The sequence below is a fragment of the Zalophus californianus genome, chromosome 11 (genome assembly GCF_009762305.2).
Source record: "Zalophus californianus isolate mZalCal1 chromosome 11, mZalCal1.pri.v2, whole genome shotgun sequence".
NCBI classification, from domain to species: domain Eukaryota; kingdom Metazoa; phylum Chordata; class Mammalia; order Carnivora; family Otariidae; genus Zalophus; species Zalophus californianus.
Window position 1 is genome coordinate 110,921,763 of NC_045605.1, and position 24,427 is coordinate 110,946,189.

General features: G+C 56.3%; 2 protein-coding genes across 8 annotated transcripts in view; one reads left to right on the plus strand and one right to left on the minus strand.

Moving 5' to 3' along the window:
• Nucleotides 1-556: 556 nt before the first annotated feature.
• Nucleotides 557-18,211, minus strand: DHCR7 (7-dehydrocholesterol reductase). Of its 5 annotated transcripts, none has more exons than XM_027578763.2 (10): nt 16,404-16,493; nt 12,849-12,974; nt 12,069-12,197; nt 9,541-9,644; nt 8,780-9,002; nt 7,212-7,302; nt 6,229-6,442; nt 4,214-4,418; nt 3,278-3,409; nt 557-1,900 (listed from the first exon to the last, which is right to left on the minus strand). In XM_027578763.2, exons 4-10 carry the CDS (start codon nt 9,636-9,638, stop codon nt 1,436-1,438), a joined length of 1,428 nt encoding a protein of 475 aa, XP_027434564.1. In that variant the 5' UTR covers nt 9,639-9,644; nt 12,069-12,197; nt 12,849-12,974; nt 16,404-16,493; the 3' UTR covers nt 557-1,435. The 5 variants fall into 5 exon arrangements, with proteins under 5 accessions (XP_027434564.1, XP_027434565.1, XP_027434568.1 ...); XM_027578764.2 differs by having other exon boundaries at nt 16,366-16,445; XM_027578767.2 differs by lacking the exons at nt 12,849-12,974; nt 16,404-16,493 and adding an exon at nt 18,122-18,211.
• A 232-nt stretch (nt 18,212-18,443) lies between these two features.
• The window catches only part of NADSYN1 (NAD synthetase 1), a 38,935-nt gene continuing 32,951 nt past the window's right edge, over nt 18,444-24,427 (plus strand). Inside the window, exons 1-4 of one of the 3 annotated variants that reach the window (XM_027578762.2) lie at nt 18,652-18,785; nt 20,658-20,809; nt 21,018-21,078; nt 22,827-22,943. Coding sequence is in view for 1 of the 3 variants with exons in the window: in XM_027578761.2 (XP_027434562.2) it covers nt 18,701-18,785; nt 21,018-21,078; nt 22,827-22,943 (263 nt within the window). In the remaining 2 variants the exon portion in view is untranslated. Of the gene's footprint in view, nt 18,786-20,657; nt 20,810-21,017; nt 21,079-22,826; nt 22,944-24,427 lie in introns of all 3 variants that reach the window. The other 2 variants (XR_003517349.2, XM_027578761.2) reach the window with 2 other exon arrangements.

Consider the following 24,427-nt stretch of genomic DNA (forward strand, 5'->3'; position numbering starts at 1 on the left):
TTGTGACAAACACAGATGCCTGGGACCCCGTCAGCCTGGGGGCTGGAATGAACGGGCAGGGTGAGCGGCAGCGTGGATAACCACTCTCCAAGCCAGCCTGGGTGGGGCCCGTGCTTGCTCTCATCCACTGGGCTGTTCGGGAGGTCACCTGCCCATTCAGCCAGTTCCTACTGGAAGCAGGGGAGACCCTGCCCGGCACCAAACACCTCCCCCCCGCCTGTAGCCCCCTCCTGTCCAGTTTCTCCAGGCAGAAGGCAAGGCTGGCACCTGCTGCCCAGCATCTCTGTTCACTCCTTCAGGCAGGCAGGCTGGGATTTCTTCCTCGGGTGCATGGAATAGACGCCCGCTCCCAACACAATAGCCCCCAGAGAGCTGGTGGTGGAGCCAGGCTGGCACCAGTCCCTGAAATCCCCCTGGTGAGTATCCACAGCTCTGAAGCGGTGCCCGAGCAGCTCATTAAATGCGTCTTGGGTGCCCCTTCTATGTACCAGAAACCGAGCCCCTGTGTACGGTCAGGCCCCATCGGGAGACAGAAACCCACACAGAAGTTTGAACAGGGGAAGTTTAATATAAAAAATTATCGGATCTACTAAGGCAGTAACGTTTAAAGAGAGCTTTCAAGAAAATCCTAGGGTTGTGGGCAAATGCCCAGGGTAAAAAAATTCACCTGAAAGGCATCCCCTCCCCGAGGCTGGGATTCAGCTCTTTTTGGAGGCCCCCCGGATGGTGCACAGGTGTGCTGGGTTGCCGGAGCCAACATGGGCGGTCACCAGGCAAGCAGGAGGAAACCCTGCCAAGGGCAGGCAGGCTGAGGCCAGTGGCCGGATCCCAGGGGGTCGGACACCGGGCGCCGCGGCCAGTGCTGGGACGTCCGCGCGCTGTCGACACGCGCCTTGGACGTTCCCGCACGGCTGTGAGCAGCAGAGAATGCAACATCACTGAAACTAGAAAGAGAAGCCCCCTCCCTCCTCCGTGCAGAGTCCCTCAAATTTAACATCAGCCAAGGAGAGATGTCTACAGGGTCCGGTCCACAATCGCAGAGCGGGTAAAGAAGAGCGCCTCTGGAGCCAAGGCAATAAGCTGATAACTGCAGCACCTCTCGTATCCACGGCCCCCCTTACGTCGTGAGGGTAAGTGACAGCGAGCCAAAGGCGTCCGTTCCATGTGGGACACCAGTGCGTCCGGCCGCTCGGGCTCCCAACACACAGGACAAACGCGGGCATCACGGGCTGCCCGCGGGTCGCCGCACAGAGACCGTCGTCTCTGCTGGTGGCATAAACCCTCGGGACCACCCCCGGGGACGAAAGAGGAGGACACGCCAAGCGCCACGCTCTTTCCATTTCTGATGAAGCTCCCGGGGGGGCGGGGAGCCCCAGCAGAGCCAACTCTCATGCTCTGCCCAGACCCTGGGCGCTTCTCCCGGGGGCGGGGGGCTTCAGAAGACCCCGGGCAGCAGGCGGTGGGGTACGGCCGCGGTGTAGCGCTCCCAGTTGCTGCCGTACTTGCTGGCACAGCGGTGCTCATCCCGGACACAGCGGTGGGTCAGCAGGATGGCCATGTAGACGAGGTAGAAATACGGCAGCAGGTGGCCCCCGCCACAGGCCAGGCAGTACGCCAGGCTGCCCATCAGGTCGCCCGTGTAGTTGAGGTGGCGGGCCACGCCCCAGAAGCCCGACACCAGGAGCTTGCTGTGGTGCTTCTGCCCGTCGGCCGACGTGTACGTGCACTCGATGACCTTGGGCTTCCTGCCCCAGATCAGGCAGCGGCCGTCGGTGCGGCGGAACAGGTCCTTCTGATGGTTGGCCATCCGGAAAATGCAGTAGCCTAGCAGGCCAAGCAGCAGGACGCCCACGGCATGGGGGGTGGACAGCTGCACCGGGTGGTAGACCAGGTACAGGCCCTGCAGGGAGATGGGGAGCATGGCCCGAGGTCCGACGCCGCTCTGCCCCCCACTAGCCGCCCCCCCATGTCACGGGACACCTGAGGGAGGGCCTGCAGTTGCCAACAGCATGAGGACCGAGCTCGGTGCCCCTGTGGCTCTGCCCAGCCCCGACTGAGGGGGCGCTGCCCTAGTTTTTCAGAGATGTCTGGGGTTGTGCTCAAGGCCGCCTCCCCTAACTGGTGTGAACCCAGGTCCCTGTGGCTCCCCAGGCCAGCACTTCGATACCTGAATTTCGTGGGGCAAGCCAGGCCTCTCCTGAGGACTCTGAGCCCCCTCTGAGCCTTCCCCTCCGCGCCCTGGCCCGTTGTCCTCCATCCCGAGTTTTCTCGCCAGTAAGACTCAGCAGGTGTCAGCCCACCTGTCTGGAATGTTCTCTCCCCCGGCCTCCCCACTCTGCTCTCAGCCCGGCTGTGGTTAGCTCTGGAGGCATTTGCCAACTGCCCGAGGCAGGCCGGGGGCTCCTCCCGGGCCCTCTCTTGGGAGCCGGCACCCCCAGTTCCCCCCAGCACCCCCTCCCTGCACCAAGTTGCCCGTTCCCTGGCCTTTTGCAGCAGCCGTGAGCCCGAGGGGGCAAGAGCCCACGCAGGTCTCCTCTGCTCCTGCATCTCCAGCACATGCCTGGTGCCGTGCAGACCCTCATCAAGTGTTTGAGGAATAAAGGGAAGAGAGAAAACCTCTCATCCTTCAACCATTAAGATTTGATATGAATATAAATACCTGCCTCCATCCACCCAGTTCAGCCAAATCACTCCTTTTTACCCAAAGTCTACACCATATCACCTTTTTCTTTCAGAGTCACATGCTGAGCTGTGTCCCCCAAATTCATCTATTGGAGCCCTAACCCCCACAACCCCAGAATGGGTCCATATCTGGAGATGGGGTCTTTAGAGGGTAATCAAGGTAAAATGGGGTCATGGGGTGGCCCTGATCCCGTGTGACCGGGGTCCTTACAGGAAGAGGGAATCGGGACACAGACCCGCACGCAGGGACGACCCCGTGGGGACCCAGGGGGAGGGCGGCCGTCCACACACGAGGAGCGAGGCCTCGGAAGGACCCCTCCCTCCCGCGCCCGCATCCCGGGTGTCTGTCGCCCCAGCTCCCCCTCCGTCTATTGTATTTGTCACGGAGCCCAAGCTGACTAATCCACCAAGCCTCCTTTCTTCCTGGAAACAGGGAGCAGCCCCCCTCCTCCCGCCCCCCGGGGCCCCCAAGCACACCACGTGTGCAGCGCTCAGCATATGCTCAACTGCGTCTCCTGAGGGCAGCCCCGCACATGCGCAGGGACCAAGTGGCCGAATGTTCTGTGGGGCCGCGTCCCGCGCCCCGGCCCCTCACCTGCAGGGTGTACAGGTATGGCAGCCAGACGCAGTCCCCCCAGCCCAAGTACCACCCAAAGTGGTCGTGGCAGATGTCGATGGTTTTCAGGTACCAGGCTTCGTTCCAGAAGAAGTCCAGCACGTAGATGGCCTGCAAAACAGGAAGAGCCATGTACCGACCAGGGGGCACCCGCGGGGCCGGCTGGAAAACCACAGTCTTGTAGACGAGGAGGTGGCACCTGCTCCACTGGGTGGCTCCCACGTTTCCGCCACGCCTGGGACACGGGGCGGTATGGGGGTTAGGTAAGGGGGCCCTTATCCTCAGAGAGTCTGGAGAAGTGGGGCACCCAGCAAAGCCCCGGAAGGTGACGCCAAGGCTGTGGAGCTCCAAGAAGAGCAAGGTCGCTCCCAGCAGAACGGCTCGGGACAGCCCGCAGGGAAGGAGCCCTGCATGCCAGAGTCCACGCCGGCCCGGAGGCCCTTCACCCGCAGGCCCCCCAGGCTGTGCCCCCCCCCCCAGCTGCCCCTGCAGCACCGAGACACCCATAGCGTGGCCAGCACGGCCAGTGACCGGTGTCCTACGCAGACGGGAAAAGGTGCAGATGAATCACTGTTCCTCCTTCCCACCTGAGAGCCACGGGGGCTGTGTGGGAAAAACACTTCGGAGACCATAAATTGTGAATATGGGCAGGACCCCGGACAGGCTTGGGCTGTTAACACGCGTCCCCTGGGAAAGAGGCCCTGGGCCAAATGAGTCCCCAGGGTGAGCGCAGCACCTGACCCGCAGTGACAGGATCCATCCCCACGTGCTCACTCACCCCCTCCCCAGAGATGCCCGGGAAGGGGGCCGACTGCCTTCTAAATGCAGCGGGCTAACGTTTCTCAAAACCGATCTGGCCTCCAGGTTTTCCCGGCCCCCGGCAAGCATCGGCACCTGCATCCCTTTGGCCGCTACCTGCAGGACGTTGACCAGGACCATGGCGTTGGTCACCTGGCCGTAGAGCTCCTGTTGCTTGGCCGCAAAGGACAGGTTGATGAGGGTCCAGGCGACGATCCCGGGGCGTCCGTTGAAGAACAGCTTGAAGTCAAACCACTTCCCAATTCGGGGATTAAACTCAATGCCCATCATGTAGTTGTAAAAGAAATTGCCTGTGAATTTGCTTGAAAATAGAAACAACACATACATTTAGCCAGGGAGCGCGTCCCATACCACAGGGCCGGTGCGTGCGTGGACACGGTGCCGAGCCCGGCCCTGGCATCAGCATCAGCTGCAGAGGCGCAGGCAGACAACACGCCGGGCCCTCCGTTTCCCATGGCCTCGCTGGCTCTCACTTGGCACTCAGCTCCGGCTCCGCAAGAGTCACCCTGAGCTGCTTCCCAGGCTGGGTGGGGAGTCTTCCCTTGAACAGCCAGGCTTCTCCCCACCCTCCTCCAGGTCCCCTGAGGCATGGCCCAGGTGAGCCGCACAACTGGCTTAACTGCATGAAGATCTTCGTTTGCACGCGGCTGGAGGTGACTCACAGGGTGCTCGGGCCCCCACGCGCAATTGAAATGATAAATCTTGCACAGGTAGAGAGTGAGTAAAAGCAGCATGCTCAGAGCCAGGTGCCCGGCTCCAGGGCCCACCATGAAACCCTGCTGGACATCCATTGCCCTGGTTCCTGACCCCAAGGCCCTCTCCAGGGGTGACCAGACAATCAGCCAAGATGACTAACGTGGAGACCTTCCTCAGGTAGAAATTGTAGACACACAGGGATTTCTGTGTTCATGAGAAGAACATTTTCATGTCCATTTCCCTCAGTTATAGTAAGTAAGAAAGAGCAAAATACACAAAGTCTACAACAGGTCACTGATTATAAAGCACTGAAAATGACTCACATGAGCCACAGAAGACCAGCCTCATTACCTAATTACCACACAAGTCACAAAGCACCATCATCCAAAGACATTTTCCAAGAGCAAGAGTTAAAGGAAACACATTTTGTCTTTACTTGGGGCCCTAAATGTATCTGAGACTAAAATATAGGGCCCAAGCACAAGAATCTTATTCATGACCACCTACACCCATCTACAGGAGGAACCAAATCAATATCTGTTGGTGGAGGGAGAGATGGATGGAGGGATTCAGGGAGGCAGGGATGAAGGATGGGGGCTGGAAAGGCGGATGGGTGGGTGGGATGAATGGGTGGATGGGTGGGCAGTTAGGTGGACGGATGCATAGATGCGTAGGTGGGTGGATGGGTGGGTGGGTTACATGGTGGGTGGATGGGTGGGTGTGTGGATGGGTGGGGAGGTAGGTGGATGGACAGATGGATGGGTGGGTGGTTGGATGGAAGGATGGACAGGTGGGTGGGTGAGTGGATGGGTGGGTAGATTGGGTTGGTGGATGGGTTAAGTGAATGGGTAGGTAGGTAGGTAGATGAACGGTAGTTAGGTAGATGGATGGATGGATAAATGGGTTAGAGGGAAGGGTGCATGGGTGGATGGATGAGTCGGATGGATGGGTGGGGGGGTGGATGGATAAAGAGCTAGATGAGGAGATGGCTAGCTGGGGGGCTCACAACTATCTAACCTAAAGCTTCCATGAGATGCCACCCACCAGTCGGGCTCTCCCTGGGAAGCTCTTACATTAAAGCCACTGAGATAACAAGACTCCTCACTAAGACCGTTGCAGGCCACACTCATGTGCCAGCGATGGAGGCAATGGGCGGCCTCTCCCACGACAGCCCTACCGGTGATGACTCGGCCGAAGATGGACTCGGCCATCGTCCACTGCATTCTTCCTAAGGCAGAAAAAGCCCCCTAGACATTTAGAAAGGTTGTTCCCCAGAATCAAACAAGATCCGTTAGGCATCTCCATCAAGGATTCTCAGTCCTCAGAGCTTTACGACCTCCTATCCCAAGGTCGTAGAGAAAGGAGTGGAAGCATCCACGTTCCACTTTAGCTTGACCAGCTTCCGAAGAACGTACCAGTCTTTGGCATTGGTGGGGAAGAAGTAGCCCTTGATCATGGCAAAGGTGGAAACAGCATAGCCGAGGATGTTGGCGCACCACAGCAGTGGTATCCAGTTGTCGAAGATGATGGTGGGAGAGAACCAGGACTGGAAGTGAGAGTTTGCAAACCAGAGAAGGTGCGTGATGAGCCACGCTTGCAGGCCATTGATTTCATACTTGTTGACAACCCCTGTGGAGGGAAGATGCAAAAATCAAAGTGTTTTCCCGACTGAAACAGCAGCTGGCCCAGGCCCTGCCTGCTCCAGGCCTGTCTGGGGACACCAGGTTGCAGTTCTGAAGCTGGTCAGCTTCTGCCCTAACTTGGGCCCCTGGTCAAAATGCCAGGAGCACAGTGATACTGTTGGCTCCAGGATCAACTGCTCCTGCTTTCGGGGTCCTGGGAAGAGGCAAAGGGCACTGACTAGTCCTCTGGTTCTGATTCTCCTCGGCCGAGCACAGGCCAGGTCACCAGGCTGCAGTTTGCAAGAGAGTGAGGATGCCCCCACAGTACTTGTCGGGAAGCACCCCATCCTCCCGCTGCCCCGGGAGCCCTCTGCAGGCAGGGACAGGGCCGATTCCACCTGCAGGGCTCCTCCTGGCTTCTTGGTGACCGCAGGCAGCTCTGCAGTGCCCCCTAGTCCCCCAGCCTGGATGCAAGTGGCCGCTGCCGCGTTCTCGGTGGGGAGGTGCTCCAGCAGCCGGGTTACGTCATCCAGCTGTGGGGTCGGGGCCGCTCAGTGCCCTGTTTGCTGAAGAACGTGATCTTCAGCCTCCGGGCCGCCTCAGGCCCGGGCTGCCCTGGACACCAGCAGGGCCCGGGCGGCAGCAATGCCCGAGCGAAGTTCACTTTCATTTTGTTGGGGAGCACACTCGGGGGGTGGAAGCAGCACAGGGCTACACGGGCCCCATGAGACAATGAGGCAGGGAGAAGAGAAGGGATGCGCGCGGGCTCAGGTTACCTGCGGGGGTCACGGCGCCCTCTTGAACGCCTCCCACGTAGCCCGGCAAGAACTTATGGCAGAAGTCAGGAAGCGCCACGTACAAAAGCACCTGCAGTGGAGATTGAAGGCTGCGTGACCCGCCGCCTAGAGGGCCTGGCTCTTTCACCCAACCTTGCCTTTGTTCATTGACCTGACTCACACAAAAGCACCACACGAATGGCAGAAATCCTGATTTTTGGTCGGTTAGTCCTTCCAGAAGAGTTCGTGGCTCTGGGAGCCCTGACCGCAGGCCTGGTGGGACTCTGAGGGCGGTGGTGCCCCGAGCAGGAAGCTCATTACTGCCTAAAGCAGCAAAGCAGTCTCCCCCCAGGACAGCGCACGAATCCTTCCCACGCACATTTCTGGGGCCATTTTAAAAAGTGAGAGAATTCACACGCCATACAATCGCCCTTTTAGACCCTTCCCGGGTCATTTAGTGCATTCACAAGGTCGTGCAACCGCCGCCACCATCCAGCTCCAGAACAGGGCCATCACCCCCAAAGGGAACCCCACCCCCATTTAGCAGTCGCTCCCTGTTCCCCTCCCCGTACTGGTCCCCAACAACTATTAACCCGTTTTCTACTTTTTCTATTCCGGGAGTTTCATATAAATGGAATCATGCACCACGTGGCCTTCTGTGCGTGGCTTCTTTCACTCAGCGAACGTCCTCAAGGTCCATCCCTGCCAGAGCACACGTGAGTCCCCACCCCGGTCACGGCTGAGTAACGTTCCGCCGCAGGGATGGACCAGGCTTTGTTTTAGCCACTCATCCACTGACATTTCTACTCTTAGGCTATTGTGACTCAGGCTGCCCCATCTCGTTTTTCACCCAAAGGGGCCAAGAGACCGAAGTGAGAGGGACCCTGGAGCCCAGAAGCCAGGACCCTGAGAAGAAACTGCTACTAAAGGTGGGAGCCTTCCTCCAGGGAGGAAACCCAGGGTAGAGCTGGGGGCTTCTCCCGGTTCTGTCTCCCTGGATTCAGGTAATAAATAACCCTGCCTGTTCACCAGGTTCTTGGTGCAAACAGCCCCTTCCTGGTGAACTCCCTCTGGTCTCAAAGGCCAGTGGGGTCACAACACTTGGCTGGGAGCGTGCAGCCACCTGCTGGGGACACGGGCCGTGGCTTTGCCGAGTGGTGTCTCCTGTAATGGAGAGCATCCCTCCGGGGGCTGGAATGCTCCTTCCCATGGGCTGCTGTCAAGGGAAGCTTCCTGTTGGGCACAGGGCTTCCCGGGGCCAGCCCTGCCTCACGGCCTCCCACAGCGTCTTGCTCCATCCTACTACGCATGCCCCTGCAAGGCTGCGTGGGGTCCTGAACTGCGGGGCGCCTCACCCCGCATGTGGGTCAGACACCGTGATGCCGCCAGGTGCCTTCTATCAGAAGACAGAGCTAAGTAGGTCAGGCTCCAGGTAATGCCCTGCGGGGTCCTGGGAAGCAGAATGCCAACCTAAGCCGGGGCTCCGTTTCCCAGACAAACGGCCATCCCAACAAGAGGGGCGCTTGGCGCCCACTGTGCCCCAACGACATTAGCCAGGGAGGGCTGACCTGGAACGTGACCCACAGGGTGTAGAGCTGCGCTGCTTTCTTCGTCACGGATGGAGTCTTGGCCCAGATGTCTGAGAGCCGAGCACGCCCGGTGGCGACGTCCAGCACGGGGGCCGTCAGAGAGCAGCTGTACTGGTCACACGCCATGATGAAGTAGTACACAATGAAGGGCGCGAAGAACAGCAGAGCGATGACGCTCGCCAGCGAAAACCAGTCCACCTCCCTGCAGCAGCAGACAGCAGGCGGTCACACGGGGCCTGCCTGGCCCTGGGACCTTGCAGACAACGCTTTCTGTACAGGCCCCGTTGTTCAAAGTAGCCAGGGCCTCAGAGACAGCTGTCCGCTCTTGGCACAGAGGCCTCCCCATTGCCTGGAAGAGCCACTACACGTGTGTGCTCTACCACGAGTCGCACGGAGGTTGACAGATCCGTGGGCACCCACAGAAAGCCCAGAGCCTGTCACCCACAAGGCCAGAGGCTTCCCGGTTCTGGGCAACGGGGCTGCCCACCCCCTCCCAAGTCCCTACACTCTCTGGCCCAAGAAGGACAGAGACAACTGTGAGCTTCACAGCCAGGACCAGCCTGTTTTAGTCAGTGTTTCATTTCTTCTTCGATTCCTCACATTATAAAATGGTTAACTGCTTACCTTTCACTAGTCTTGATGATAAAAATTTTATTTAATAGGTCTCTAAAATCCCAGAGGCTGGCAACCTCTAAGACCTCACCTTATTTTCTAGCTGGGAAGGCTGCCAAGATTCTTACCAGGCCCGGCCCCACTGTCCTTGAGTCGCGGCCCTGCTGTTGGCGATGCGGTCTGGGCTCTTGGTTTTGGAAGCATCGTGTAGGGATTTTGCAGCCATTGGGCCCTGAGGGAAGGAGATACATCCCGCTCAGATCGTCCCATGAAGAAGAGCCACCACATCTCCCTGCCACACCTGCCACTACTCATAGACTCTGCAGGACTGGTCTCTTTCACTCACCTACTCATGACCTCGTCCTGACTCCAGACAGGGAAGAGATGAGGGACTGTGCTTCAGTCTCTCCTACCTGGCCCTCCGACATCTCTTGAGTCAGTCTTCAGATGGTGGCAGAATGCCCTCTTACCATGTGAACCAGGCCATCCATGTTTCAGAAACCTCTTGCAATCTGCTCCTGCCTCCTGTCTTCCCCACTCTCTCCTCACACCTTCTAATCCAGGCGCCCAGGATCTTTAACGATCCTTGAATATGGTTCATTTCATTCATGATACCTGTTACTTCTGCTAAGAACATGCTTTGCAGGTCTCCTCATTCAGGTCTTTTGTAAAATGTCCCCTCCTTAGTATGACTTTTTATTTTTCCTGGAGTTAATTAGTGCCCCACTTTTTCCATTTGCTAAGGTTTCTATGCATGTCCTAATTTTTTTTCTGAATACTCTAACAGAGCTATCATACATTTCAGCAATTTTTCTAGATACTCTAACACAGTAATGGATCATTTCCATTCTCCCTCTCCCCTATAGCCATTCATCTTGAACCAATGTACAAGCCAGTCAGCCAATTCACATTGCCTGCACCCGAGACCCCCTGCCAAGTCACTCTCCCTGCTACTTTATTTTCTTAATAACTCTTTTCATCATGTAAAATGCTTTTTTTTTTTAATTTGAATGCATGTCTATTGTCTGTCTCCCTCCATTAGAATGTAAGCTCCCCAAGGGCAGGAATCATGTGTCCCATTCATTGCTCTACTACCAAGTCCTAGAACACAGTCTGGTACATACAGTGCATTCAATAAATAATCACTCTACAAAAAAAGGAGGAATAACTGAACTTGTCTATGGGGGAAGCAGTGACATCTACACTTCCAGAACAAGTTCTAATTGTGAAGTTTTCCAAATATCAATGATAAGAAAACACAGTATTAAAACGCTTTTAGAGAAAAATCCAGAATTAAGAATCATACTAGCAGTAAGTTAGATTTTAGAAGACAACGATGGAAAACTTTAAAAACTCTGAGGAAAACTGTTTTGCAGCCTAGAATTCTATTCCCAGATTAACTATTATTCAGAGGAGATGACACAGGATCCAAAAGAGCTGCTGAAAGAAAGCCCAATGAAAGGACAAGGGGATGAGAGCTGTGCAGTGCACCAGACAGTAACAGTCCACACTGGTACTAAAGGAATGGCTTTGGTGGGAGGGAGAATAGAAATGATGAATTTTATTGTGTTAGACTGTGAAAAATTATTGATAGTATGACAGCTGTATTACAGCATTCAGGGGAAAAAAAAATAGTGAAAGATGCATAGAAACCTTAGTAAATGGAAAAAAAGAAAGAAAGAAAGAAAGAAACCTTAGTGAATGGAAAGTGAGGCAACCATTAACTCCAGGAACCATAAAAAGTCATACAAGGGGGAAAAAAACCCAAACCATAATTATAGTGCATTACTTGGCTTAACAGTAATTAATAGCAACTTCATCATAACAATGTAATACCTGGCTATCGACTGACTACTAGATGTGTAGGATACATAAAGCTTAGCGTGACAAAAGCAAATTATTTAAAAATAAGCAGGTAAAAACAACAATACAAAAGTCACTAAAATAATGAAAAGCATTTGTTTCTGGGAATTAGGACTATGGGATGAAGTGGGGAACTGTTTATTTTACGTGTAAGTCTTAAAAGCCACTGACTTGTTTAAAAATGTGAACATGAGTTACTTTAACACAAATGTACATTCATTAAAAAAAATTTCAGCGACAAAAGACATTTTCATTTGTAGTGTGGGAACTGTAGCCACATCACTTAATTTAATTTTCACAGGTAAGTTTATGGAATGTCTGCCTATGATGTACAAAGCAGGATGAAGAGTTCCTTATGGACCATCCATCTCTACAGCCCCGAAACAGAATACAGAGCTTGGTGCGTGGGAGTCACTTTCACTGAACCTGGCAGAAAACTGGAAAAGGGCCAGATATGTATAGGCTCAGAACTAAGTGTAAAAAGCCAAACAGAAAATGCTGCTGAAAGGAAAAAGTGTATCTTCTACAGATTCAAACAAGCCCAAATAAATATTTTGAGATTACAGAGTTCATTCACCCAGGAGTCTCCTCTGTCATGAGCACCGAATCTTGTAATAAACGGGTAGGTTATATCCTCGGAAACAAGTAGCCAGGGGAGAGGGAGGTGTTCGGGGTATATTTTATTTTATTCCTAAGACTCGCAGACAGGAGTTGATGTACCAGCTGTCTTTACTTTTTCAAGCTAAAAAGTCACTGTCTATGCCCATGAACAATGGTGCTAAGACACGCTTACCTCCAATGTCTTGTCTAGGGGTTTCACAGCAGAATGGAAGTGTTCCTTCTTGAACGGGCCTCTCTAAAATCTCTGGATTCTCTTAATTCAAAAGGCCCACTTGATCCTCCTCAACCCACTAAGAAAGTCCTGCAGGGACACAAAAATGATGAAGACGTTCAGGGAGCTGACATTTCAGGATTGAAGGCAGATAAGGACCCAAATGGCATTTATTCAAGGCCTACTGTTGGAACCAAGTGAGAAGTGCAAGCCCAAGAGCTTAGGGTTCAAAAGCGGAAGACACCCCATGGCGGGGGGGGGGGGGAAGGAATATTACCACCCCGCTTCTTCGCCTAGCACACACAGTGTCTGGCAAATAGTAAGTATTTAATGATAATGGGGGGATTGAACACAAGTCTGCATGGCAGCATCACCTTGGACATGAGCCTTAGCATAGGCAGATGCAGACCTGATGAGTAGCGATGAACAGAAAGGTATTTTCTTTGAAGACTTACACCAAGCAGCCACATATGCATCTGAAACATTTCTAGAAGCTTGTTTGTGCCACCAGCCTGAATCAAGCCCCCTGGAGTTCGCACATTCCATTGGTACATTCTGGGAGCCAGTGAGAGCCTAAGAACATGGAGCAGCACTGAGAGTGATCTGGGCTTGGAGCCTGGCTCTCTGCAGACTCTGCGGGACCCGGTGACCTTCCTAAGTATCTTGGGTCATGAATGCCTACACATGTGAGGATCTGCAGTGGTTGTTAAAGCTGGGTGAGGGAGAGTTAGTGTCCCATACCTGGGGATGAAGACCAGCCAGGGAAGGGGATGAGGCTTTCTGACCGCCTGCTCAGCTCCCTCGACCGGTCTTTGAGTTCCACAGGCTTGGTGCGTGGGAGTCACTTTCACTGAACCTGGCAGAAAACTGGAAAAGGGCCAGATATGTATAGGCTCAGAACTGAGGGACAAAGGGACATGGCCCCGAGGGTTTGAGGATGACATAGTAGAAGTGCCTGACCCTAAGCTTCTGATTGCCAAGGCATTCATGGCAAAGACGTCCATCTCAAATAAACATACCACGAGCTGCTTGACGCAGCTACCAGCCAAACAACCAGAGAAGGAACCAGGCTACTCCCACCTGTAAGTCCCCTTTCAGAAAGCCCTAGGTGACCAAGACAGCTGACCACCGCAGCGACCTCCGTTCTTGCCGTGCCCTTATTCCCACTCTTATGCTTTAAACTGGCCAATAAAGAGTGAACCCATGAAACCCCAGACCCCTACCCTTGACCCCCATGAAGGCAGAGCCCCAGGCCCACATACACCCTCTCTCCCCATGACCTCACTGTGGCTCTGAGCATTCTGTGTGGCCTCCAGGACCTGTGAGTAATAAACCTTGCTCGTCAGAGCTCCCCAATGGTTGTTGCTGAGGTGCACCCTGCAATCATAAGGACCACTAGGGCTGGGCTAGCCATGATGGCCCTGGGAGGGAGGGGGCTGCCCCAGTAATACAAGCCCAGGAGGGTGCTTCAGGCATTCCCAGACCACAGTATCACTATCTACAGGCAGAGACCCACACAACAGATGACTTACACCCCTTAGCAGCTTTTTGGCACACTGAAATTTTAGAAGTTTGGGGATGCTCTAGACACCCAGGAGCATGGCAGAGGCTTCTGGGGACTGGCACAGGGAATGTCCTGGAGGCCCCAAGGTCACCACCAAGGCTCTGAGTTCTCAGCAGCACAGATTCCTGCTGCCCACTTGGAATCCAAGTTGTGGGACCACCTGCTAGGCCTGTTTCCTCATCCACAAGCAGCTGTCACCTGCTTACTCAAGGAAATGAGGTCATGGCACCAAGTGCTCAGAGCCCTCCCTGACCCCATCGGAGTTCACCTAAAAGAGAGCCAGTTATCGCCAAAAGGATCCTCAGCACCCTCAGGCCTCAGAAAGGCTTAGCTGGGCTCATGCAGGGCGTCAGGGTGAGGTTCAGACTAGCAGAGGTCTAAGGGCCATGCAACCCCAAAGCCAGCCCCAGAGAGTTCTGGTTACCCCCTGCACCTAACCATGCTGCTACCTGGTGGCTTAAAACAACAGTCTTTTCATCCTTTCTCATTGCTTCTGTGGTTAGGAGTCTGGGGAGACTGGCTAGGCCGTTACAGGTTGGGGTGTGCCAGAGCGGCTGTCTTCATGTGGCCTCTCCTTGTGGGCCAGCTAGGGCGTCCTCACAGCCTGGTGGCTCAGCGCCATGGAGAGAGGTTCAGGGAACCAGCGAGGGTTCCAGCAGACCCCACGGAGTTGTACCGCCCCTTCTGAGGGCCTGAGGAGACAAGTGACAGCACTTCCAGCACATTCTATCGGCTACAGGGAGTCCCAAGTCCACCTCCTTTCAAGGGGAAGGGAATCGGGCTCCACGCCTTGATGTGGGGATTGCAAGATATTAGAACACAAGATACTGTTGGGGCCATCCCTCGATGATTCAACCTTTACAGACAGTGGCTGTTTACTGAGCATCTACGGAGTTCCAAGTGCCCAATATCTTACTGAGTTCTTGCACAGACACCGGAGAGTAAGCATTACGACGTCCCTTTTACAGATGAGGAGGTTGACATGAGCAAGGTGGAGTGCGCTCTCTGCTCACTCGGGCCCCTGGGGATGGAGGTTAATGACTTCTGGGGGTGGACTGGAGAAAGAAGAAAGGCAAGGACCTCTACATTCGAGTTCTAAACTTGCGTTACAGTGAGCATATATTTGCAGCTTTGGGAGCGCAGAACCCTGGAGCCACGGTCAAAGCTGCAGCTTACCCTTTAGAATCAGGGCTCAGTGTCTCTGGGCATTTCTTTCCACCTAGGGCACATGCCCACTTCTGAAGGCCTCGGAAAGCGCCCCAGGAGTGGCTCTGCTGGGTCCCTGTGGGCCCTCAGTCCTCTCGAGGTAAGCCAGGCCAGAGCCTCCTGGCGCCAAGAGCTTGGGGGAGCCACACATCTCCAAAGCAGCCCCTACATTTGGAAGTGAGGCTTGTGAACTGTACCTGTGAGTTGAGGGAGTGACAACTGCAGAAGGCCCAGGGTCAGGGGGCGGGGCTGGGGGGGGCTGGGTTGTAGAGAAGCTGCAGGTAAACCAAGAATCACCCCAAAGATCAGTCCCATCATGCTTTGGGAATGGTGGGGGGGATGCATAGGTGACCTCCCGACCCCCATTCAGCCACAAATGTTCCCAGAATTGCGGGTCTTAGGACTCCAGGAGCTGTTTAAAAACTCTTTTCGTTATTGCTAAATCATTTTATTACATAAGTCTGTTTTCCGGAAAATAGGAAAAGAACAGCTGTATCCCCATCCCTGTTTAAGGTTTGGGTGTGTAGCTTTTCAAGTAGTCTTTTTAATGACAGCCTTATCTCCCTCCTGCCCCTTTGGCTGTGGCATGCCAGGGGACTTGTCTCCATGTTGAGTCCATTCGTTTTAACGGTTGCCACGTATCCCACCGTATTAGTGCATCATGACTTATCCGATCCTCTTACTGGTAGTCATTAGGTGTTTCTGGTTTTTGCATGTATATACAGCAAGTCATGATGGGAGTTCTTGCATCTGCATGTTTACATAGCTGTCTGAATATGTCCAGGGATAAACTCCTAAAGGTAGATGTTGCGTGGACAGGTAGGTTTACCTGGCCTCTAGAACTGTCTTCACAGCCAGGAAAGCAGCTGCCCACCCCCTCACCGATTCTGATGTTTATCATTCTTTTTCATCTCAGGTTGACTTTGGCAGGTCTGTATTCTTCAGTCCCTACTACTCTTGGATTCACAAATTCCCAAACCAGACCGCCCCCCCCCCCCCCCCCGGCTGTTCAGATAAGGTTCCAAGAAATGTTTCCGTATTCGAATAGTACCTGGCACAGCCCTCAGAAAAATTACCTGTTATCATCATAGTTATCTGAATTTCACTACCAGGCCTCTCCATGCCCCACGTTTCCAGCTCCCCCTCCCCCAACCATCCATATATATTTTTTGAGAGAATACACAACATTTTATTAAAAAGAAATTCGCCAAATTGCGCTCAGAAAGAGCGCGTCATTTTCTGCTCCCACCAAGAGTACACAAAAGGTCTTTTACGCTTCACTGAGCAGCCCACTCCCTCGCTGCCCGTGTCTCACATCTGGGCACCCAAAGTGGCGCCCGGTGGGGCCCAGTTCCTTTCTCTTTACCTAAGGAGCTGCAGAATGGGCCAAAGAGGGCACCGGTCCTCAGACCGGGGCGCTTCTGAGAATAGACCACCGCCGGCCGCTCACCTGGGCGCCCCCCACCTGCACGCACCGCGCTGGCTCACCTGGGCGCCCCTAACCTGCGCGCACCGCGCCGGCTCACCTGAGCGTCTGGCTCCGCACCCACCTGCGTCCCCAACTCCTGGCCTGCTGCCGCCCCCCACCCCCGCGCCGGGGGCCTAGAGGGGCCGCCCCGAAGCTCCGCCCCCAGCATGACGTGATGCGATAGACGACCAATTGGAGGCGGGTCCTGATAGGCCGGCGTCCCTGCGCCCGGCGATTGCTCGCACGCCTCGCCCCACCCCCTGAGCTGACTCCGGACCACCAAACGCACCACTCGGCGGCGCTGGGGCGCGGGATTGACGGCCGAGGGCCCGCCCCGCGGACCGCTGGCTGCCGGAGCGGCACCCCGCACCCACGCTAAGCCCCGCGGAGCACGCGCGACGGCCGGCGCTCCATCCACCCAATGGCCGCGGGCAAGTTGCTTCCCCTGCGCCCCAGTTTCCTCTTTCTGCAAATGGGGCTTCCAAGGAGCGCAGCAAACACTTGCTGAGCATCTGATGTGTCAGGCCCTGGGTCCACAGCAACCCACAAACGGACAACATCCCTGCTCCTAGGGGTCACGTCTACTAGGGGCGGGGCGAGAGCAATAATCAATAAACAACAATCAAATAGGTAGAGTGTCAGATGGTGAAGGTGCTGTGCAGAGGATTAGAGCAGTTTGATTTGGGGGTGTCAGGGAGGGCTCTGCTAGGAGGCCTGGCAGGTCTGGTTCCCCCAGAAGTGAGGGAGATGGAGTTTCGGGTCAGGATCACACCTGTGCAGAGATGAGGGGGGGGGGAAGGAGCAGCAGCGCTGGAAAGAGGGAGAAGTTGAACTGCCATGCAAGCCCAACTGGGGCCAACACAATGGGGCAGATAGGAACCCACGACAGTTGTCCCGCTTGGCAGGAATGCCCAAGCCACATACATACTCCTGCCTCCGGAGACCAGCTACTGGACAGGGCCACCCTTGCAAGGACATGACATTGGGCAGGGCAGCTGTACAACCCAAGCAGCCCCTGGAGGGGTGGGCAATTGAAGGTGTCTGCTGGCCCCACTCCCAACATTTGGGACAAAGGTCTTGTTTGCATAGGGATCTGATTGGCACAGCTCTGTGTCCCTCACAGAGAAACATTTTTTCTGCAGTTTTTTATTTTGAAAAATGTCAAACACACAAACCAGTTGAATATATACTAAAGTGAGCACCCATATACCTAGATTCAGCAGCTGCTAAGTTTCCCACGTTTAATTTCTTTACCTCCCTCTCTCTCTGTATCCACCCCCCACTTTTTTCCCTGAACCATTAATTAGCCGCAGGTGATGTCTTCTTCCTAGATACTTAAGCAACCACCTCTTGCGTTACCAAAATAAAATACATTACACTTTGGAAATTTTGTATCAACCCAATGCTATTATCTAATATATTGTTCATATTCAGTTTTCCCCCATCGTCCCATTCATGTCCTTTATAGCTGTTTATTAAAAGTCAGGATCCAATCGGGAAACCACTCTGTGCGTCAGGTGTCAGGGCTCCTTAGCCTTAATCTGGAGCACTGCCCCCGCCTTCCTCCCCTCCCCTCCCCTCCCCTCCCCCCTTCCCCTCCCCTCCCTTTCCTTCTTCCAATTGTCCATCAAGAACAAGCATTACTTTAGAGACGGGGAAAAAGTATTTTAAATGTGAAAATGTTTATGACAAAAGCAGCATCGCAAGTCGGGAGAAGACGGACTGTTCAATGACAGAGTTACTTATTCATACGGAAAAAAAAAAATGGATTCCTACCCTAAATGGACGAAAGAATGAGCTTTAAGAAAAAGCGAAAGCCTGCCGCAGTAGATCGAACGAGCGCTCCGGTGAGAAATGTGGCAAGAGCACAGCGGCACTCCGCCCGGCGGCGGCACTCGTAGGCCTAGGGAAACGAGGCGCGGCCGCACAGGGGCCGGCTCTCGGAAAGGAACCAGAGCCAGCGCGCGCGCGCGTGGGCGCGGGGCCGAGGACGCCCTCCGGCGCTGAGCCGAGAGCGCGTGCTCTACTCCCGCAATGCAGCACCCAACTGCAGAAAGAGAATGAAAACGACGGATCTAACATTACGAGGGCAAACAGCCAAGTTGAAGGAGCAGGTTGGGTGCAGTTTGTGGGGAAGCGTGGAATAAAAGAGTGGAGTTGCGCTCGCTGCGGGGCTGGCCGCCGTCCCCCGCGGTCGGTGGCGGGGCTGCAGGAACCCCTCCCGGCTTCGCGGTGGGGCGGAGGGGACGGGCCTCCCTCCTGCGCAGGCGCGGCCGCGACTCCGCGGGCTCTGCGGCCCAAGGCCGGCCAGACCCCGCGGGAGGACCCGGAAGAGCCCAGGCCACCGCGGCCAGGATGGGCCGGAAGGTGACCGTGGCCGCCTGCGCGCTCAACCAATGGGCCCTGGACTTCGAGGGCAATTTGCAGAGGATTTTAAAGAGTGAGTCTCGGGGCGGCGGGGTGGGGGGAGTGGGAGAAGAGGCCTGGACAGGCTGGTGGGACGGGGTGTGGGGAGGCCGGGGTGGGGGGGGAGCGGGGTTCGGGGGGGGAGTGGGGACGCGGGGTGGGGGGAGCGGGGGCACGGGGTGGGGCAAGTGGGGCCGGGGTGGGGGGGAGCGGGGTTGGGGGGGGACAGGGCGTGAGGGGGGACGCGGGGTGGGGGGAGCGGGGGCACGGGTTGGGGCAAGTGGGGCCGGGGTGGGGGGGAGCGGGGTTGGGGGGGGAGTGGGGACGCGGGGTGGGGGGAGCGGGGGCACGGGGTGGGGCAAGTGGGGCCGGGGTGGGGGGGAGCGGGGTTGGGGGGGGACAGGGCGTGAGGGGGGACGCGGGGTGGGGGGAGCGGGGGCACGGGTTGGGGCAAGTGGGGCCGGGGTGGGGGGGAGCGGGGTTGGGGGGGGACAGGGCGTGAGGGGGGACGCGGGGTGGGGGGAGCGGGGGCACGGGGTGGGGCAAGTGGGGCCCGGGTGGCAGGGTCATGGGGTGGGGGGGGGGGGCGAAGGTCCAGGCCGGCCGGCCCCTGCTTGCTTGTGATGCACACACATCCTTGCTCTGTGGAAAGTCGCAGCCCTGGGCTTGGGGACAGATAAGATGATGCGTAATGACAACCCCCCCCGTAAGTGCCCAGGCCCCCCCCCCGAATTGGGGGTGGTTTACTGTTCCTGGTGGGACCCATGGTATACACTCGTGGTAGGAAAAGCGTGGCTGCAGAGGCAGAGATGGAGACGAGAGGCTGAGGCTTATCTGTCCTCAGATACCTCTGGGGTCCAGTGTGGCTTAGCTAGGGCTGAGATGCCTGAGAGGTGCTGAGTTGTCCATGTTTAGAGGCATTTAAGGGAAGAGGGTGGTCAACCACCAGCGAGGATGTCGTGAAGAAGTGTCCCACGGAAGGTGGTCTTGTTCCTAACTCAATTTCCGCAGCTTGCCATCAACACAAGTGATGGGGAGTAAAGAAAAAGTTGCTTTATTCAGGAACCAGGCAACCTGGGAAGATGGTGAACTAAAGTGTCAAAGTCCATCTTTCCCATCCAGAGGGAGCCCGAGGGTTTCAAAGGGGACGGTGCAGGAAGAGGGAGGGGGGCTGCATGCAGGAGAAGCAGGTGCCCAGATGGCAGTCAGATGTGGACATGACCCTGAACGGACTCACTGGCATTGCCACCCCCACCCCCCCCAGCTGTTCTCGAATGCTGTCAGAGCTCATCATCTGGGAGAGTCAGGTCCTTCACTCCGTGAGGCCAGTGGTCTGCAAATCTCAAGGAGAGTAGGTTAGTTCTGCTACAGATCCAGGGACTTAGGTCAGCAAGCAAGGAGCATGTGAGCTTGAAGCAAGTCAGACTTTAAGACAGACGGGAGTGCTGTTACCGTGTCTGGTGCCTAGAGACTGTCCTGATGGGTAGACTTTGGGAGAAGCCAGCCCCTAGAGGGAAGCAGAGTACGGGGTGAGCCTGCAATCTTAGAGACTAGGGTGTGGTTGTTGCGGGGGGGGTGGCCCATATAGTGAGCCTTGGCACCAGCCCATCTGTGAGCATGAAAGGTCCAACTACTCAGACCTACAGCTAGAGTGGGGCTGTCCTGGGCCACCCTGCAGGTGTGCTCACCCCATGCCGTCTTGTTCTGAGCTGCTCCCTGCAAGAGTTTGCAGTACGAACAGGAGGATGCAAGAGAGGGCATCTTTTTAGCCACGTACCCCAGACCTTCAGCCTCTTTGTTTCAATCTCAGTCGGCTTACATCCTATCAGAGCACAGAGCATATCTAGTTAGAGCGAGGCAGTCGGTGGCCAGAGCTGTCTCTGTTCAGGTGGCCTCTCCTCCACAGGTGCACGTTGGGCCCTGCTGCCCCAAACCAGAGGTTGCCAGTGCCGCTGTAGGCTGTGGTCCTTCGAGTCCTGCCCTCTCCCTGCACACGGTCTTCCACATCTGCCTGTTAATGAACTACCAGGGTGTGGATGCTTCCTCCCCAGTGCTAAGGTCAGCCCTGCAGGCCCTGTGTCTTATTTCCTGCCTGTGTAAGCAGGGTCTCTGGGAGAGCCCGTCCTTGGCTGCATGGGGTCAGGGAGATCACTGAGTGCTTTTGTTTGTGGTTTGGCTTTTTATCACACCTATTACAGCAGTGTTTTATCTGCCTCTGACCACGGTGTAGGTGCTGAAATTGCTCCTCTCTCTCTCTCTCTCTCAGGTATTGAAATTGCCAAACGCAAAGGAGCAAGATACAGGCTGGGACCAGAACTGGAGATATGGTGAGAGCAGAACACACAGACCCCGCAGGGCGGGCAGGTGGAGGTGTCCGCATCAGCTCCCCACAGCGGAAACACGGGGAGGGGGGTGGGCATGCAGAGGTGCAGACGTGTGGGCCTGTTGAGGGGCATCGGAAGCCCACGAGTGGGCCCGCTTGATGCCTCTGAGCCAGAGTGCCCGGCCAGGCTGGGCCGGCCTGGAGTCCGGTGTCGGGTCACTAGAGGAGCAGGGACTCGGCAGCTGGACTGATACCCAAGCCGCGTCTGCTGGCCACCACCCTCCCCAGGCCCTCCCTCTCACGTTTGGTCACAAGCACGTTTCACTTACTGGTCTCGGCATCTCCCCACAAGTGGGTGTGGGTGATCACTTCCGCTCTGCCCGTTCGAGGTGATCGGGAAGCCAGTTCCTCCTTGTCCCGTATTCAGAAAGAAGCAAGTGTCTTAGGAGCTACGGTTCTTTTGTGACAGATGTCAGCTGCCCTCTGGGTTCCCACGTGTGTACAGGTCCTGGCCATTTGTGGGATCAGAAGTTCCTCCTCAGGCCATGTCCCTGCTTTGGATTCTGGGCTTCGTGTAAACAGAAAGTCTCACCTCCCAGGAGTCTTTGTGCTCGCCCTTGAGGCCACTCCCGTCCTTTTCCTCGGGAGCCGGACTTCTGTCTTTGGGATCCCGACTTCAGCTCGGGCTGTGTGTCCCGTGGTAGCCAAGAGCATTTGCACCCTCACTTGACCTGCTCTTCAAGACACTGCTCTGCCCCTGGGGTCCTGGGGTGTGTAAATGAGCTCTACCCCTGAGCTCCTGGCTTGGTGTTTGTGTTTTGTCTGTTCCTCCCACTGCAGGGCTGCCCTCAGCAGCCCAGTCCCCCTGGCATAATCGCTGTCCAGACGCCTCCAGGTTAGGTCCTTACCCCTTTTTCTGTGCCGTGCTCTCCCCACACCTGGCCCCCAAATCCGGACCTGTCATTTTATGAGGCGGAGGGTGTTAGTTACAGGATCGGCAAGCTGGGTGGCCTCAAACAGCTGGAACTGACTCTCTCACAGTCCCGGAGGCCAGAGGCTTCCTCCAGAAGCTCCAGGGGAGGATCCGTCCTGCCTCCTCTGGCTTCCGCTCCCACCCCTCGTCCTGTGGCTCGTCCTGCCTAGCTCCGTCCTCACGCGACCCCCCTCCGTGTCTCCTCCTCCTCCTGTTGGATTCAGCACCTGCCTAGGTCATTCAGGCTCATCTCATCTTTAGATCCTTAATAACCTCTGTGAAGACCCTTTCCCCAGTACGGTCACATTCACGGGCTCCGGCGGTTAGGAGGTGGACACAGCTTTTTGGGGGACGCCATCCAGTCTGCTACCAGCAAAAACCACAGCAAAAACTAGGAGTCGCTCTGTGAGTGATAATGGAATGATATTAATGATCTTCCGTGTCTGAGGAACATGTTTCTGTAGGTTCAGCTTTGTAGATCAATGTGATTTTGGCTACGTTAAAAGTTAAAAAAACGTCCACAGGCAGACACGTTGACACAAGAGATAATCTCTTGTTGTAACTTAACGCTAGGAAAAAAGAGCCTAGGGACAGAGGTTTCTTCGTTTCTGGGGAAATGCGTCCTCTTTTGTAGCTGTGATCCTAACTCTGGCTGCACAGTGGAATCGCTGGTTGCACCCCTGCACGTTCTGACCCCAGTGGCCCGTGGGCCCCTGCCGCCCCTCCCCACTCCCCCAGTGTGTCTCTGGGGCTCATCCGCCTGCTCCCTTCCTCTGCAGTGGCTACGGGTGTTGGGATCATTACTACGAGTCGGACACCCTCTTGCATTCGCTCCAAGTCCTGGCTGCCCTTCTGGAATCTCCGGTCACTCAGGATATCATCTGTGACGTGGGACTGTAAGTGCCAACGCGCACATCCGGGAAGGCAAGCTCAGAAAACAAGGAAGGTTCAGGGTGCGAGCTGTCGTACCTTCAGGGATGCGGGATCTGCACGGTTCAAAGATACAAAAGGTCTTACGTTGAAAAGTGGGTTTTGTACGCCCCCCAGCCTGTAGACCCCTAAGTCCCCCAACGGAGGCAGCTCTAGGAAGCAGCTTTTACAGGTTCCCCGAGAAGCTCCTGCCCGTGTGGGAGCACACCGTGCATAGTGGGAGCATAGTGTTTACCCCGTCACACATATGGAACTTTCTTCACTTAATGGTAATTCTTGGGATGACACCACATCACTCCACATCAACACGCAGACCATATGGTTCCAGATGGTGCAGTTTCCGTAGGTGCAGTTGTACATGGCGTAGGTATGTAGGGGTGGGGTCCACAGGCACAGGTGTGTAGCGGCCGGGTACGTAGGCGTCGGGGTCCAGAGGAGCAGGTGTATACGGTGCGGGTATGTAGGGGGCAGGTTCCATATGGCGCGGGCACTTAGGGGGTGGGGTCCAGGGCCCAGGTGCGTAGGGGTGGGTTCCACAGGTGCAGGTAGGCGTGAGCGTAGGGGGTGGGGTCCGCAGGTGTAGGTGTATATGGAGTGGGTGTAGGGGGCAGGGCCGATAGGCACATGGGTGTAGGGCATAGGTATAGGGGCAGGGTCCCCAGGCGCAGGTGTGTACGGCGTGGGTACGTAGCGGGCGGGTCCCCACGGGCAGGAGTGTACGGCGTGGGTACGTAGCGGGCAGGTCCCCACGGGCAGGAGTGTACGGCGTGGGTACGTAGCGGGCAGGTCCCCACGGGCAGGAGTGTACGGCGTGGGCACATAGCAGGCAGGTCCCCACGGGCAGGAGTGTACGGCGTGGGTACGTAGCGGGCAGGTCCCCACGGGCAGGAGTGTATGCGTGGGCACATAGCAGGCGGGTCCCCACGGGAAGGAGTGTACGCGTGGGCACGTAGCGGGCAGGTCCCCACGGGCAGGAGTGTACGGCGTGGGTACGTAGCAGGCGGGTCCCCACGGGCAGGAGTGTACGCGTGGGCACGTAGCAGGCGGGTCCCCACGGGCAGGAGTGTACGGCGTGGGTACGTAGCAGGCAGGTCCCCACGGGCAGGAGTGTACGGCGTGGGTACGTAGCAGGCGGGTCCCCACGGGCAGGAGTGTACACGTGGGCACGTAGCAAGCGGGTCCCCACGGGCAGGAGTGTACGGCGTGGGTACGTAGCGGGCAGGTCCCCACGGGCAGGAGTGTACGGCGTGGGTACGTAGCAGGCGGGTCCCCACGGGCAGGAGTGTACGGCGTGGGTACGTAGCGGGCAGGTCCCCACGGGCAGGAGTGTACGGCGTGGGTACGTAGCGGGCAGGTCCCCACGGGCAGGAGTGTACGGCGTGGGCACATAGCAGGCGGGTCCCCACGGGCAGGAGTGTACGGCGTGGGCACGTAGCAGGCGGGTCCCCAC